The following is a 15,069-nucleotide window of genomic DNA, read 5'->3' as shown; positions in this document are numbered from 1 at the left end:
TCCATGGTGTGGGAAAAGGTGAATGAGGTGATGGTGCTGTTGGAGCTGTGCAGGCTGGGGCAGCAGCAGCTCAGTGCTGATTCACTAGGCAGCTGCAATCACCCCACGTTGCTCTCAGGGCCAGGTCTCCATGAGCTGGGTGATGCTGCCCAGAGGTGCACTGCTCTGTGTCCATGGGATAACCCCAGGGTGACTGCAGGTCTGTGCAGCTGCCACTGCTTTGCATGAAAACCCAAAGGCAGAACTTGTCCTCTTGTATCTTCTGACTTCTGCCATTCAGCAGCACAAAGCATCTTCTGCCTTTTGTGGCTGTTCATTGCATCCTTAGACAATAACTCCCAAGAAGGGAAGATTCCACACGAATTTCCACTTTGCTTTCTTGCTGCTGCAGGTGAACCTGATCAACCAAGGAGCTCTTGATGCTCCCTTCAGCTACATCCCTTCGGCCACAAAGGTGGGCTTGGGCTTCAAGTTGGCACCCCAGGAGGGCATCATTGCAGCAGGTGGGAGCCAGACTCTCCAGATCTCCTTCAGTGCCACCGTGCTGGGGAGGTTTGAGGAAGAATTCCGGTTCAGTCTGGCTGGATCTCCTACGCCTGCCATCCTGACCATCAAGTAAGGACCCTGGGAGCTTGGTGGGCACATCTGCAGCTGTCTCTGGGACATGCCCCACCTACCCCCTGTTGGGGTGCAGCAGAGAGAAAAGGTGTTTGCTGAGGTCTTCATCTCAGCTCTGATGCTGGCATTGCTTTAGTGGGAGGATGCCTCCTGCCCTGTGTGGTACCTGGAGCTGGAATGACTCCTCCCTGCAGGGATCTCCCTCTGCCCTGGGCCATGGCAGGCAGTGGGATGGATCAGCTTTGGGCAGCAGCTGCTCTGGGATGTCCCAGCTGAACAGCCAGCAAGGCCCCCAGGGCTTTGGAGATGGGCCAGCCTGGGGCATTCTGCAGCAGCAGCAGTGCTTTTAAAAACTTCTGTTAATAATCCATCCCAGATGGGCAGCAGCAGCCTCACCTCCCCTCTCATGGCCATGCTGTGGGGGACAAGCTGTGCTCCCTGCTGCTGTGCCCAGAGGGCTCTGGTGCCTCCTGTGCACAGCCAGGCAAGGGCTGATGTGGGAGTCAGGGAACTGTGCAGCAGGAACTGTGCCAAGGACTTGGGCATCATCCCCTGGGCTGGTGCCATGGCAAGAGATCATCCTGGCCCAGCACAAGGGACAAGGGGTGATGATAGGGGAGGCAGAGCTCAGTGCTCAGCACCACAGCAGCGCGAGGCCCTGTCCCTGCCAGCCTGAGCCATGTGCTGCTAGGATAATGCAGTGGGAGCAGGAGAGCTGATGCTGGCTGCTCTGCAGCTTTGGAGCTGGGCTGCTGCTCTTGGGAGGCACTGGGGCAAGGCAGTGAAGAAATGAAAGCAATCTGCACTGGATTATGACAATAAGATAAGGGAGATGGATGAACAAGAACAAGGAAGTTATTACTTAGCAAGAGCAAAGTGGTGAGTAGGTCTGCCCCCAGTGGAGAAAGAATGATGATGGCTTTGTTCTTGGAGGAAAAGTGCTGCTTTTTTATTTTGGAGATCAAGAGGGAACCTTCCACCATCCAATAATTGATTCTCCTCTGTCCCTCCCCTAACTGGTGATGGGATGTTTGTGCATCAGCAGCTTTCTCCTTGAGCAAGGGCAGGTGTCTCTTGTTGAGATGTGTGGAGCAGAGCCAGGGGCAGTGCTGTGAATCCAACAGAAGGCACAGGTCACTGGGCCTGGATTTTTAACCACAAGGCAGAGTGGGCATGAATTGGCATCAGCCATGAAATCAACTGGGGAGTGTTGTGCAGCTTCAAGTGCTGCTTTCAGTGGGTGTTGGTGACTTTTGCAGTGTGTCTGCTGATTTCAAGGACAGGTGAGGTGCTGTGCTAGATTCAGGACCCCCTTGTTTGGTTGTTGAAGCTGTTGCTCTTGGCTGTGCCAGCTGGTGCACTGCTGGCAAGCTGGTCCTTTCCTCTAGGATTCATCTGTCCCCTGTGTAGAAGTGTTGCTGCTCTTTTCAGAGGATGTTTGGGGCTGCCCTGGGTTCATGGCTCAGAACTGTGTCTGTAATGATGGTGTGGGTCAAACTCTGCTGAGAAAGCTCCTCCATGGGAACAGCAGTTCCAGCTAAGAAGTAGCAAAGCAGGAACCTGTGGCTGGCAGGGCTGGTTACAGAAGTTTGTGGGGACACCTTGATGTCCATGCCATTGCAGATGGGGAAACTGAGGCCCGGAGCCATGTCTGGCTGTGTGTTCAGGGTCCTTCATGGGACCAGCAGCATCCCGGGGGCTTTTCCTGCCTGCCCTGTGCCCAGAGCCCATCAGTGGCTGCTGGCTGCTGGCCACTTGGCTTTAGCTGCCTCCTGTGCCCAGGGGCACTGTGCTGAGCACATGGTGTGTGCTGGTTTGAAAGGCACGGTGCCCTGACACCAGGTTTGTGCCCCCGAGCCACGACAGCCGGAGCTTTGCAATTCCTTGAACCAAGGCATTTCCTGCTCTGTCCTCGCCATGCAGGGGCAGCGTCACTGGACCCAGTTTGCACTTCGACCTCCCTGAGCTCGACTTTGGGGACATCTCCTTTGGTGAGTGCTGCCTGGGCTGGGACACAGCGGGAGGGATCTGTGCCTTCCAAGGGAAAAGCATCCCTCCCTCCTGCTCTGCCCCAGCAGCCTCTTCAGGGTGGGAACTGCAGGGCTGCTGGTGCTGCAGGGAGCATTTGGCCATTGTCAGATCAAACAGAAGCAAGGCATAGAAAGTCAGGATTTTCTGGTGTCTGTCCTGCTTGAAAAGACAGATGTCTGCCAAGGAAGGTGGGAATCTTCCTGGAATGGAAAGATGAGCCCCTCCCTCCAAATGATGATACCTTTGAAATTACAGAGCTCAAACGATGGGGAAAGGAATAACAGTTCTTTCCTAGACTATATCAGGAGAGCCCAGAGAACAAGAGCAGATGTTTGCCAGCTGCCAAGTCCCGTTTTTTCCCTTTGGTGCAGTGAGGATCCCAGCAGGAGGAGCTGTGGGCTCTGGCAGGGCAGTGATCCCCTGCCAGCCGGCAGCGGCAGGGAAGGAGGGAAGGAGGGAAATGCTCCTTTTGCAGAGGGACAGAGGGCAGGGGGATGTGGGCAGTGCCTGAGAGCAGCAGGCAGCAGCGGGGAAGGCAGGCAGGGTGGGTGCCAGGCTGAGTTGCAACCAGGGCAGTGCCGGGGCCAAGCACACAACCTCCCGCAGCAGCACGTGGCCGAGCTCCCATCCCCGAGCGGGAGGAAGGGAAGCTCCGCTCCCTGCCCAGCCTCAGCTCCCACTGCACAGCGCCCACGGCATCACGCCACAGCTGCCAAAAACCCCCAAGGGAAAAGCCCACCCCCAGGGCCAAAACCCCCAAAACCCCTATCCCCCTTCCCAGACCAAGGGGAGCATTCACTACCAAGCCTGAACCCAGAACAAGGAAGGTCATGGACTTTTTAAGGAAACTACTTGCCTTTCCTGAGCTGCTTCTGTCCCCCCCTGCATCACCATGGAGGCACTTGTCAAGTTGCCTTCTTGAAGAAACGAAACAAGAAAGGCAACCAATGGAACTATGGTTCTGAACCAGGAGATTGATCCTGCTGGATCTGCTTTCATTCCTAAGGTCTCTTCAGCTGAAGGCAGCTGTTGTATCTTTGCTTCTTTGGAACTGTTGACTGTTGTCTGCATGCCGTGAGCTCAGTCTCATTGGAGGTTTTGCCATCTGCGTTTGTCCTTGTTGTGCCTCTCTTGCCTCCCTGCTGGAGTCACTGCTGGAGCTGGCAGTGCTCATGGGATGGGCACAGAGCAGCTCTGGGCTGCACCTGCAGTTGTTTTTTCTCCCCATCTGTGTTCCAGTGCCTCTTGGTGAGCAGGCCTGGGGAGAAATCTCCTCCCCACAGAGCTGCCAGCCCAGCCAGATGTCCACTGCAGAGCAGCTTGTGGCTGCTCTCCGGGCTCTGCAGGACATCCCCACCATGAGTGGCTGCATCTCTGGCTTTCCAGCATGGAAAGCAAATCCCAGAGCTCCAGTGGGGTAAAGCCTTGCAGGCAGCAATCCCAGTGAGCAGCATGGGTGTGATGTTCCCGTTTGTTGGGTGAGGTGGGACCTGGTTCCTCATTGCCAATCTCCAAGCAAGGCTTGGCGTGCCCCCTGTTGAGTGGGCTCTGAGCTGTCTCGTGCTCAGTCTGTTTGGCCCAAACCAAGAGATGCCTTAAAGATCCTGCAGAGAGAAGCTGCATTGGGCTGCTTTGCCTCACGTTCTAGTTCCTGATTCCATCCTCACTTTCTTTTGCTGTAGCTTCTTCTCAATGCTGACTCACTGTTTATCTATCTTGAAAAGGGTGGGAGTGTTGGCAGGCTGAACAGGGAATTTGACAGCTTGAATTCTCAGAGGAAATGCTCGGTCTGGGTGCACACTCATCACTGGGAGATCACTGGTGCTGGTTTGGGGCAGGTGAGGCAGCTCCTCCCCATCGCCAAGAGAGAAGCTTGCAGTGTTCAGCAGGGCTAGGAGTGGGCATTTTCAAGGCTGCAGTCTGCAATCTGTGTCAGAGGGAACTGAGTGACGATTCATTCCTCATGCAGCTTCTGGCTGAGCTGTAGTTCAGATAATCCAGAGCTAAACTCCAGTCCCACTTTCATCGTGCCAGGCCATTCCCAGCAGGAGTCATGCCACAGTGGGAGCCTCAATGGATGTTGGTGTCCTTTCCTAGGCTTTCCCTACACCCAGCGCTGCCGGCTCACTAACAGCTCCCCGGTGCCCGTGACGTTCCAGCTCCGCATGTCGTTCGATGGCACGCAGCCGGCCGTGGACAGCGTCGATCAGATCCGCTGCCACAGTGACCCAGCCTGGAGGAAGGGCATTCACTTCTATGTGGAGCCCCGGGAGTTTACAATCACTCCCAGCCGAGGGACCATCCTGCCCCAGGGACACCAGGACATCCAGGTACGGGCAGAGTCCAGCCAGAGACGCTTCAGCACCAGGGCTGCAGCTGCACTGCAGTGTGGGAGGGCTTTAGCTCTGCTGCAGCTTTGAGCATGGTGTGAGTGAGAGATCTGCACTGCTCTGAGGCCTCTGCCAGCTGCCTTACTCGGGGTGTTCCTCAAGGAGCACTGTTTTCTTTCCAAAATCATATGCTGAGGTCACATACCATATGGTCAAGGCCAGAAGTCACTCTTGTGTTCTTGAGAGCCATTTATTTGATTGCAAGTGGGCAGAGCAAAGATGAGGGCAGAAGGTGGTTGTTAGAGGGATGTCATTGTAGAAAGCAGTTAGCTTTTCTTCTTGGTGTGATTTCCCCTCTCCTGGGGAGCAGAAGGATTTGTGTTCACTGCAGGAATCTCCAGTGGAGACAAAAAACTCTGCAGCCATGAACTGCCCAGCACCTGCTGGGCCACACTTTGCCCTCAGCTTCCTGCTGTAAAGCTGAACTTGTTGTGTTCAAGTCAGATTTCTTCTGCATTTATGTCATTGTAGTCAGATGAGAAATTGGGGCCTTAATTTGAATACAGTGGTGTGTAGAGCTTTAGTCTAATGTTTTAATGTAGCTGAGCTATGCCCTGATAGCAAGGTGTGTTTAACACATCTGCTATTGCCAGAAGGCTTTTGTTGCTTTGAGACTGTGCTCTACACATGGAGCAGCCGCAGAATCAAGACAAAATCTTCCCTCAAGGACTGGAGGATATCACACGTGGATAATGAGCTTTTGTAAGGAAGAATTTCCTGTTCTTCTCTTCCACCAGGTGACCCTGTGTTCCAACTCGGTGATGGAGTTCTACAGGAAGATGCTGGTGGATCTGGAGGGTTTTGGCAAGGGAGTGGCATCATTGGTCATCACAGCCAGGTACCAGCCCTTGCCTGGCCTCCCCCAGCCCCTGCCTTGCCCAGGCTTTGCTGGCTGCAGCTGCCAAGGAGAAGTGCTGGTTCATGAGCTCATGTTGTGCCAGCTGGGCATGAGAAGAGCCAAGCTTGGACAGCAGCCTGTGGTGAAAAGCAGCCCTGCTCCCAGCCCAGCAGGGTCCTGGGCCCTTTTCTGAAGGCACCAGGAATGAGATCATTTCTTGGCCTGGCTTTTGGTGCTTGAGGTGGAACAAATTTCCCCAGGGCCTCCTCTCCTTCTTGCTGCAAGAGGTGGAGTTGTGCTGGGTGCGAGCACCGTGCATTGGTTTGGGACACAGCAAGCAGCCTGCTGAGAGCCAGGCTCTGGTTCTGTTCATGAGGGCACGTGGCAGGGGGGAAGTGGCTGCCAGCAAGAGTGCTGAGGGCAAGGTCTCAGGAGGGGAAAGCAGCCCTTGATGTGGCAGCTCAGCTCTAGATTTTCTCCTTCCCTCTGCTTCCCACTCTGAGCTTGAATGTTCTCAGGGTTGAGAGCAAAAGTGGTTGTTGCTGCAGCAGAATTCCATCCTGCTGTGCTGCTGTGGGTGTCAGTGGAATGCCAGGAGGGATGCAGTTCCCTGGGACTGTTCCCTCTCCCAGGCAGAGCCATCCAGGCAGTGCCTGGGCTGCCATTTTGTCAAGCAGGTGGGCTGGGGACAGTCAGTGCCTGGAGCTGTGGAGGGAAGGAGCCAGGGAGCTGTAGGGCCTGGGAGGGGCTGATCAGCCACTCTGGAGGGCAGCTGGTGTCTCGTGCCCTCCAAGGCTGGGGCAAGCAGCTGAGTTCCCAGGCAGGGCAACAGCACCATGGCAGAGAAGGGAGTCATTTTTCCTGGGCACTGGAGTTGTGTGTTCCTTGAGCCTTAGTGAGCTCTGTTCCTTGTTGGGAAGGCTCCCCTAGAGCTCATGGATCACTGGGACTGTTACAGGAGTCCTTGCAAGCCTTCCTGGGGAAAGGAGGGGCTGAGGCAGCTGTGGGACAAAGTGCTCTGCCTGGGGCACTTGGCAGCCTCTGGGTGCTGCCTCTCAGGGTTTGCCCCTCCTTGACAAGACCTGTTGGAGTGGGAAGATGTAGAAGGCAATTTATCACTGCAGGGCTGTTCAATGTCCATTTGACAGTGACCAGTGTGTTATGCTCCATCTCACAATCTTTGAGGGTAAATGTTCTCCATTCTCTCAGTATCTCTAATTCCCCTGGGCTCATCTCTTTGTCCAGATGTCTCGTTCCCAAGCTGCAAGTGTCCCCCCACGTGCTGCAGTATGATGAGTGCCTCCTGAAGGTGCCATATGAGAAGAAGTTCCTGATTAGGAATCCCAGCCACCTGCCTGGCTGCTACGGGCTCATTGAACAGGTTTGGCATCCCATCCACCTCCCCCTGTCAAATATTATTGAGGAGCTTATTAGGGGAAAAAAGGATTTGGACATGACCTTGCTGGTTTCTATTCAGTCTTAAAGATTTGCTGAGAACAGGATCCTAGCTGAATGTAAACTTGAGGATGCAGTTTAACCTGCTGAGGGAACAGCTTATGTTCTAGTCTTCAGGGTGTTTTCTTGTGGGAGATCTTAGAGGGTTGTGAAAGCTGCTGCATCCACAGACACCAGTGCCTGTGCTGGCAGCCTCCTTGCAGGATCCCCTGGGAATGCTAAGCCTACAATTCTTGCATCTTGTTTGTGCCTTTTACCTTTGTCCTGGGCATTTTTAAACACGTGTGTCAGTTGCTGTTGCGGTGGATGTTAGGGAGTGTAAAGTTTCTTCAGAGGTGCCTCTGAAGCTGCATTTCATTGTGTCTCTTGCAGAAACGCAAGGAGGACGCTGCTGTGCTCTACTCCAGCCCCAGGCCCTGTGGGATTGTCCAGCCTCACAGCACTGCAGAGATCCCAGTGCTGGTGGAAGTGCAGGCGCTGGGCACGCATCGCACCAATGTTCTCATCGGCGTGTTCGGGGATGAGAGAAACCCACTGGTGAGTGCAGGGGAGATGTGTGCCTCTGTGCAGCTGCTCCTGGCAGGCTGCAAAGGGCACAGGGATTCTGCCGGGGAAAACAGGCACAGGCTGCTGTGGAGAAGGCCAGGAGGGATGGGTGGCACAAACAGCTCGTGCCTCACGGGTGGTAATCTCAGTGTCTGGCACAGAATGTCGTTGGTCTGAGCTGGAATCCAGGGTCACTTTAGTGCATTACTCTTGAAAATGCTGTTAACTTTGGAAACATCTGTTTGGAAATGGCATCTCTCTGAGCACAAAAGGGGATGTCAGAATACTTCTGGGAACCTTGAGCTTTCTGTCAACGAAAGGAAAGCTGGCATTTGAAGAGTGGTTGCAAGGATTGAAACTTACATTAAAACATAAGGAAATGACAATGCCAAATTGCCTGAATGGCACCAAACATCTGAACCTGGGCCATTGTGGCACTGCATGTAAATCAGTGAAGAGGAAGGACAGGCAAGGCAGGCTGTGCCAGGGAGCCTGAGGTTTGACAGAACAGTTGCTTTCAACTCTCAGACTGCTTACCATAAAGAGGAGGGCTTCTCCCCACCAGAGGAACCAGTTGTTTAACTGTCAGCCTGGTCTGAATTCGAGATTTCTTGCAAAGCTTTTACCTTTGGGCCAATAATTTGTAGTTTGAAAGGTTCTCCTACCTTGATCCTTTTAAATTTGGAGGTGAACATGTAATTTGCTTTTTCTTTTTTCTCCAAAAGCCCAGCATTTCAGCTGGAGAGTGGTAGCTGTCCCTAAAGAAATAACTAGAGCAGGGTTGAGCTGTTTAAGGATTTTTAGGTTTCCCTGTAGTGGTTTGCTTTGGGTTTTTTTAAAAATGTTTCTTGCCTGCTTCCTGGGACAGAGAAAACAGTTATGGAGCTCTGGACAGCTGGCAGAAACCTCCCCAAGCCCAAGGCTGATGGAGTCTGGCAGGATCCCAGCACTACAGCCCATGTATGTATGTCTGGATGCATGGAGAATGCCACCTGAGTCCCCTGGGAGTGTTGGAAAATGTCAGCCAAGCCCCCAGCAGTGTCAGGGAAACATTCCTGATAAATACCTGGTGGAGCTGCAGAGTTTCTGCTGTTGGGCCCTGGGGGGGCTGTGCTGGCTGTCACTGCCTGGGTCTGCCCCTGGATGTCTCAAATCTGCCCTTTTTGCTTGCCTTCTCTGTCTTTTCCTCTCCCACTGTGCTTTTTGCATGCCCACAGGGTGTTCATCCCTGCCCTCAGCAGTTCCTCAGTGCAAGCAGTTGCAGCTGCTGCAGCAGCTCAGTGTCATCCCTGGGCTGCCTTTAGAGCAGACCTGCTCCAGCCTGGATTGGGAAGGGCTGGATCCAAGCATTTTTTCAGTTCAAGGTGCCAGCAGCCAGCCAGGGGCTGCATCCTGACCAGGAGCTGCTGGTGCAGGTGTCCCTCCCTCCCACTACAGGTCCCACTACAGGTTCACAGTTATCTTCTTTTCCAGAGATGAGCTTCACCCACCTCAATTCACTCCCCATCCACCAAAGGAGATGAGAACATGTTTGAATTGCCCAGCGTCTCGATGGAGGCACTTCAAGGCTGGAAAGCAGGAGGCAGCCACAGCCCTGACTGAAGAGCAGGATTTGACCCAGTCTTCAGGAGTAGAGGTAGATTTTCTTGTACACCTACTGCTTGTGCTGCCTCCCCAGCCTGCCACCAGCAAGTCATGCTCCTGCTGAGCTCCCTTTTTGCTGCCCTGCTGTCCTGTGCCCTGACAGTGGCTGGGCAGCAGGGCCAGTGGCTGGACATGGGGGAGTGGCAGGGAGAAATAGGAGAGTTTTCCTTGGAGAAGCTCACTCAGATCCTACAGGCCTGTGTTGAGTGTGGCATTTTTTGCCTTGTTGCCTTCCCAATGCAAGATGAGGCTTTCATCTGCATCATGATGGGAAGAGCTGCAGCTTCCTTGGCAGAGCAAGCTGGGATGAGTCCTGATCTCCATGTGCCCTCTTCCCAGCCCAGCCAGACTCCCTGTTTGCAGCTCTCTGCTGTCACCTGAGAGCTGCTCTTGCACTGCTGGCCCTGAAGCTGTCATACAAACTGGGACTTGGCAAAGTGGCTGTCTCTTCCTGCAGGCATAGGGCATGGCTTGTTTTTCAGGTGCCATCACAAGCTCCTGCAAACCCTCACCTCCCAGCAGGCCTGGAGGGATTCAGGTGCTGCGTGGACGCACCGCACACTGCCCTGGAAGCGGAGAAGGGAAGAGGGAATCTGTCTCCCTTGCACACTGTCAGTGTGGCAAGCAGGGCTGGAGCTGCCAGTGCCACTGGTGGCCCTGAGCATTGGCCACAGAGGGGCCTCCCATCCCTGCAGGCCCAGCACAAAGTGCTGCTGGAGCAGCTGGGTGTTGGAGAGGCCGTGCAGGACACGTTGTGGGGCTGCCCAAGGACGCTGTGCAGCCCCTATGGAGGGCACTGCTCCCCCTGCAACTCCTCAGGTGGTCCAGAGGAAGGTTTTGCAGGAGCTTTTGCTGTAGCACCTTGAGGGAGCAGCATTTAAATCAGAGAGAGAGGGGAAGAGCCTCAGGAGTCAGATGAGCTGGGCTGGGAGTCCTTTGCTCAGCTCCAAGTGCTCTCACTCTGAGTCTCCTCCTTTTCTAAAAGCAGTAAGTTTTGAAACTTTTTCAAGGCAAGTTGTGCATCAGAGAGAATTTCTAGTGCCAGGAGACATCCCAGTTCACTTTCATGTCATGTACTAATGAATGCATTGAGCCGTGAGGATGGGAGAAGATTTTCCCCATGGTCACTGCACTGGTCAGTGACATGGATGCAGGATGAGATCAGGGTGATTCTGGCAGTGTTTGGGGAATAGGCCCCTCTGGCTGCAGCTACACTTTGCTCCAAGCTGCTCTTCTGCATCCATTTCCATGCTCAACACCTCCATCTCTCCTGTCTTCCATGCAGGCTTCCAGTATCCTGCCAGTGTCAGGTGTGCTGCAGCCAGGAGAGAGCCAGCAGGTCTCCTTGCCCTTCTCTGGCCACCTCAACAGCATCTCCAGTGCCACGGCGCTGTGCCACGTGGAGGGAGGCCCCAGCTCCGAGGTGCTGGTGCCCGGGGAGGCCTCACGTGCCAGCTGCTCCCCGAGCCCCCAGGAGATCAGCTGTGGCTCTGGGGCACCTCTCAGGGAGAGGTGAGTAAGCCTTCCATGGGTTCCTGCTCTCCATGGCTTACTGTCCCTGCAGGGCTTCCCTGCTCCAAGGACTCTGAGCTCAGAGGTGCTGCATAGCAAAGGCCAGAAGCAGCACAGGGATGGCCACTCTTGGCTCCCTGGCTCCCAAGAGAGGAAGCACCTTCTTCTGTTGGGACAGAGCATCTTCTTCTCTAGTTTAGTGGTGAGCCCTCCTGCCTCAGATGCTGCCTTCAGGGAGCCGGGCTCTGGCCCTGCCTTGGCACTGGTGTCTTTAGCTCCATGGTGTTGAGCTGCTTCTTCTTCATCATCTCCCTTCTTCACCAAAACAGTGGGATTGTGGTATGGGCAGGCGTGGGGCACAGACCAAACCTTGGTTTGGGTGCTGGTGCTGCCACAGATGAAGTCCTTGCAGTGCTGATCTGCCAGGGTTCTCCTGATGGTGGAGCAGCAGCCATAAAAGCTCCTGTCCTTGAGGCTCCCCTTCAGCTGCAGCAGTGGGCAAGCACAGGAGAAGCTCTGCTCCAGCAGGGCAGCCCAGCTCAGGACACACAGGCAAAGTGTGAGCTGGGAGTGGAGGCTGCTTAAAGCAAGCCTGTGCATCAGGACTTCCTTCAGGCCAGGCTGAAGTTGGTTTCATGGGGAGGAGAGGGACGAGGCTGCTTCAGATGGTTTCCACGGCAGACAGCAGCAGCTGGCTTGGTCACAGCTGGCTTCCAGCAGGAAATCTGACTGACAAGAGCCTGTCTTGCAGGAGAGCAGTTCCTGCAGCCTTTGCTTTCTGACTGATGGGATTATTCTCATTTAGGATCAGGCTATGAGTTGTTAAAACCGAGGCTCACGAACAGTGACTCTCTAACTCGTTAAAGTTAGAAAGTGGTATGTTTATTAACCCTGGCGGGCGGCACCAGAGTCGTCCCTACAAGGCGTGACCGCGCTGTACAAGGTTCTTTGCCCTCTCTTTATTTCCCAGGATCTTACACACAATACATGTGCACAACCCCAGCACCTCCCCTCCCCACTCTGTATTAAAATGAGGTCATTAGTCCTTCACACCTGTGCAATTCTTCTCTGGAATTGGGTCGGTGGTCTCCAATTGGGCCAGTGGTCTCAAGGGATGAAGTCAGGAATGTCTTCATCAGGTCTCTGTGACCCTCTGGCACCATCCAAGGTCCCCTGCTTAGTGACTGATTGACATCAAGCCCAGGTGCTAACCATTGTTCTGCTGGTTTCAAGATGTTCTTCTAACAGTTCACTTACTCCACTTCCTTCTATCAAGAAGCTCATCATGGTAAGCAATACAACAATCAGCTCTGGCTGAAGCATCTCATCATCATTAACCTATGGTCTACCTGTCTAACTGACATCCTGATCAATGTGAATTGCTTCTAAGCCTCAGGTGAAATCCAAACTCATTGAAATCCTGCTTCAGCTCTGCCCAGGGAGAAGGGAGCTGAATGAGCTGAGTAAGAATTGCAGGAGAGATCAGCAGACGTTGGCACTCTGTGCTCTGCTTGAAACTGGGAAGTCCAGAGACAAAGGGCGTTTTCAGGCACAGCGCAGAGAGCTGGTGGATCAGCCTTTGGCAGTGGGCTGGAGGTGTCTGGCTGTGCCTGGAGAGGGAGCTTGCACAGTCAAGCCCTTCTGATGGCAAGGCTCAGGCTTGGCTGGTCCTGGAGGTGCCCTTCCACCACTGCCCTCCCTTGGGATGTTCCCAACCTCTGTGGGTTGAGGAGAATTCACGGAAATGGTCTAGCGCTGCTGCCTGGCCTCAGGGTCAAGGAATGAAGTGCAGGGCCAGCCAGGACGAGTGAGCCCAAGGTTCTGGTGGTGACTCTCAGCCATGTTTTCTGTTTTGTCTGCAGAAGGGAGCTGAAGCGGCCGGCTCCAAAGCTTGAGGAGGAGACAAAAGCCTTGGAGGAGGAAGAGAGGCAGAAGGAGAAAGAGAAGCAGAAGAAAGAAAAGAAGGGTGTCTCTGTGGGGAAGGAACCTCCAAAAGCAGAGAAGGGGAAAACCAAACCCCCAGAGAAGAAGGAAAGCAAGGCCCCAGAGAAGAAGGATACCAAAATCCCAGAGCGGATGGAAACCAAAGCCCCAGACAAGATAGAAACCAAACTCCCAGAAAAGAAAAACAAACATCCAGAAAAGAAGGAAACTAAATTCCCAGAGAGGAAGGAAAGCAAGGCCCCAGAGAAGAAGGACACCAAAGCATTATTAGAGAAGAAGGAAAATAAATTCCTAGAGAAGAAGGAAACCAAAGCTCCAGAGAAGATTGAAAACAAACTCCCAGAAAAGAAATACAAACCTCCAGAAAAGAGGGAATCCAAATTCCCAGAGAAGAAGGAAACCAAAGCTCCAGAGAAGATTGAAAACAAACTCCCAGAAAAGAAATACAAACCTCCAGAAAAGAGGGAATCCAAATTCCCAGAGAAGAAGGAAACCAAAGCTCCAGAGAAGATTGAAAACAAACTCCCAGAAAAGAAATACAAACCTCCAGAAAAGAGGGAATCCAAATTCCCAGAGAAGAAGGAAACCAAAGCTCCAGAGAAGATTGAAAACAAACTACCAGAAAAGAAATACAAACCTCCAGAAAAGAGGGAAATCAAAATCCCAGAGAGGAAGGAAAGCAAAGCACCAGAGAGGAAGGAAGTGAAAATCCTAAAGAAGGAAAGCAAATCTCCAGAGAAGAGAAGCAAACCTCCAGAAAAGAAGGAAACCAAATGCCCAGAGAGGAAGGAAATCAAAATCCCAGAGAAGGAAAGCAAGGCACCAAAAAAGAAGGAACCCAAAGCCCCAAAGAAGGGGGAAGCCAAAGTGCCAGAGAAGAGAGAGACCAAAGCCCCAAAGAAGAAGGAACCCAAAGCCCCAAAGAAGGGGGAAGCCAAAGCCTGAAAGAAGGGAGGAACCAAAATCCCAGAGAACCCAGCTGAGCTGGAGAAGAACTCTTTTTTTTATTCACACAACTTATTTTATACAGTTTGACAAACCTAATGTGCCACTTTAGTTAGTAGATTTCTTATTATTAGTTATGCCAGTTATTCTGTTGGATAATAAAATATATTCTACTTGTGCATCAAATCTCTCTGTTGTATTGTTTGTATTGTTACCTATTCTCTTCACTGATTCTCATGGGACAAATCCCTTGTTCTTGCAGGTGCATTTGTTTTTCACCCTCAGAACAGATTGTTCACCAAATCTCATTCTCAAAATAACTTCACATGGGAACTTGTGACTGCTTAGCTGCCCTTAGAAGAGATGACAGGCCAGTTGTTAATATAGCAGAACAAGGCCTGGTTTCATCAGGCCTTTCTTTTATCATTATTCTACCTGTCTCTGACATCTCCCCCTTTTTGTTCATTTAAAAAAGGCTCCTATGTTCTGATGTTGAAACAGCTCACTCTTGGGAGGGTATGATCTCATGAAGGTTATCACTGGTTATCTGTTAGATGTGAGATAAGATACATGAAAGAGCAATTACAATCAACAAAACTTACCCAATTCTGTCAAGTCATTGACACAGGGTTTTGCAGCATGAGCAAACAAAAGAATAATGTCCAATATCTCTTAGGGAACTGGAAAGAAATGGCCATTGTTTCCAATTAGCTGAGAAGTAGGAGAAGGTCCATTAGCTGGAAATGTTGATCTTGGACATCACTGAATGTCCTCCTGGAGCTGGAACAGGGAAGGACTGAAGAAGGTTGGGAGGAGCACTGTCCCATGATGATGCCATGAGGCTTTTGTTGGCCAATTGCCTCTCTCAGTTTCCAGGCACAGCTGTGTCTTGGCAGTCCTACTCCTCTTCCTGTTCTGGCCACAAAGGCTGCAAGGGGATGAGGTTATTTCTCTTTCCACTGGGCCTCATTGCTTCAGAGCTGATCAGTATCTGATGGAATGAACAGGTGACTGCTTTGAGCTGTTGCTGATAAAACACAGGCATCTCTTCTCCTGAAGTTAATGAATCAATTAGGCTTCCCTGTGGGACACTCCATTGGGATTTAGATGGGATGATCTTTTTTCCAAGTTTCTAATGTAAATATT

At 52.5% G+C, this 15,069-nt stretch overlaps 1 protein-coding gene across 1 annotated transcript; it reads left to right on the top strand.

The window, feature by feature from the left end:
- The first annotated feature begins 547 nt into the window (after window positions 1-547).
- On the top strand, window positions 548-14,109 carry LOC135298369 (neurofilament heavy polypeptide-like). The gene is made up of 9 exons (XM_064415929.1): window positions 548-615; window positions 4,747-4,979; window positions 5,777-5,877; window positions 7,123-7,258; window positions 7,705-7,869; window positions 8,747-8,838; window positions 9,352-9,514; window positions 10,808-11,034; window positions 12,897-14,109. Exons 2-9 carry the CDS (start codon window positions 4,815-4,817, stop codon window positions 13,921-13,923), a joined length of 2,076 nt encoding a protein of 691 aa, XP_064271999.1. The 5' UTR covers window positions 548-615; window positions 4,747-4,814; the 3' UTR covers window positions 13,924-14,109.
- The last annotated feature ends 960 nt before the right edge of the window (window positions 14,110-15,069 follow it).

The sequence above is a fragment of the Passer domesticus genome, chromosome 4 (assembly GCF_036417665.1).
Source record: "Passer domesticus isolate bPasDom1 chromosome 4, bPasDom1.hap1, whole genome shotgun sequence".
NCBI classification, from domain to species: domain Eukaryota; kingdom Metazoa; phylum Chordata; class Aves; order Passeriformes; family Passeridae; genus Passer; species Passer domesticus.
This window is presented reverse-complemented; position numbering and strand designations above follow the sequence as displayed.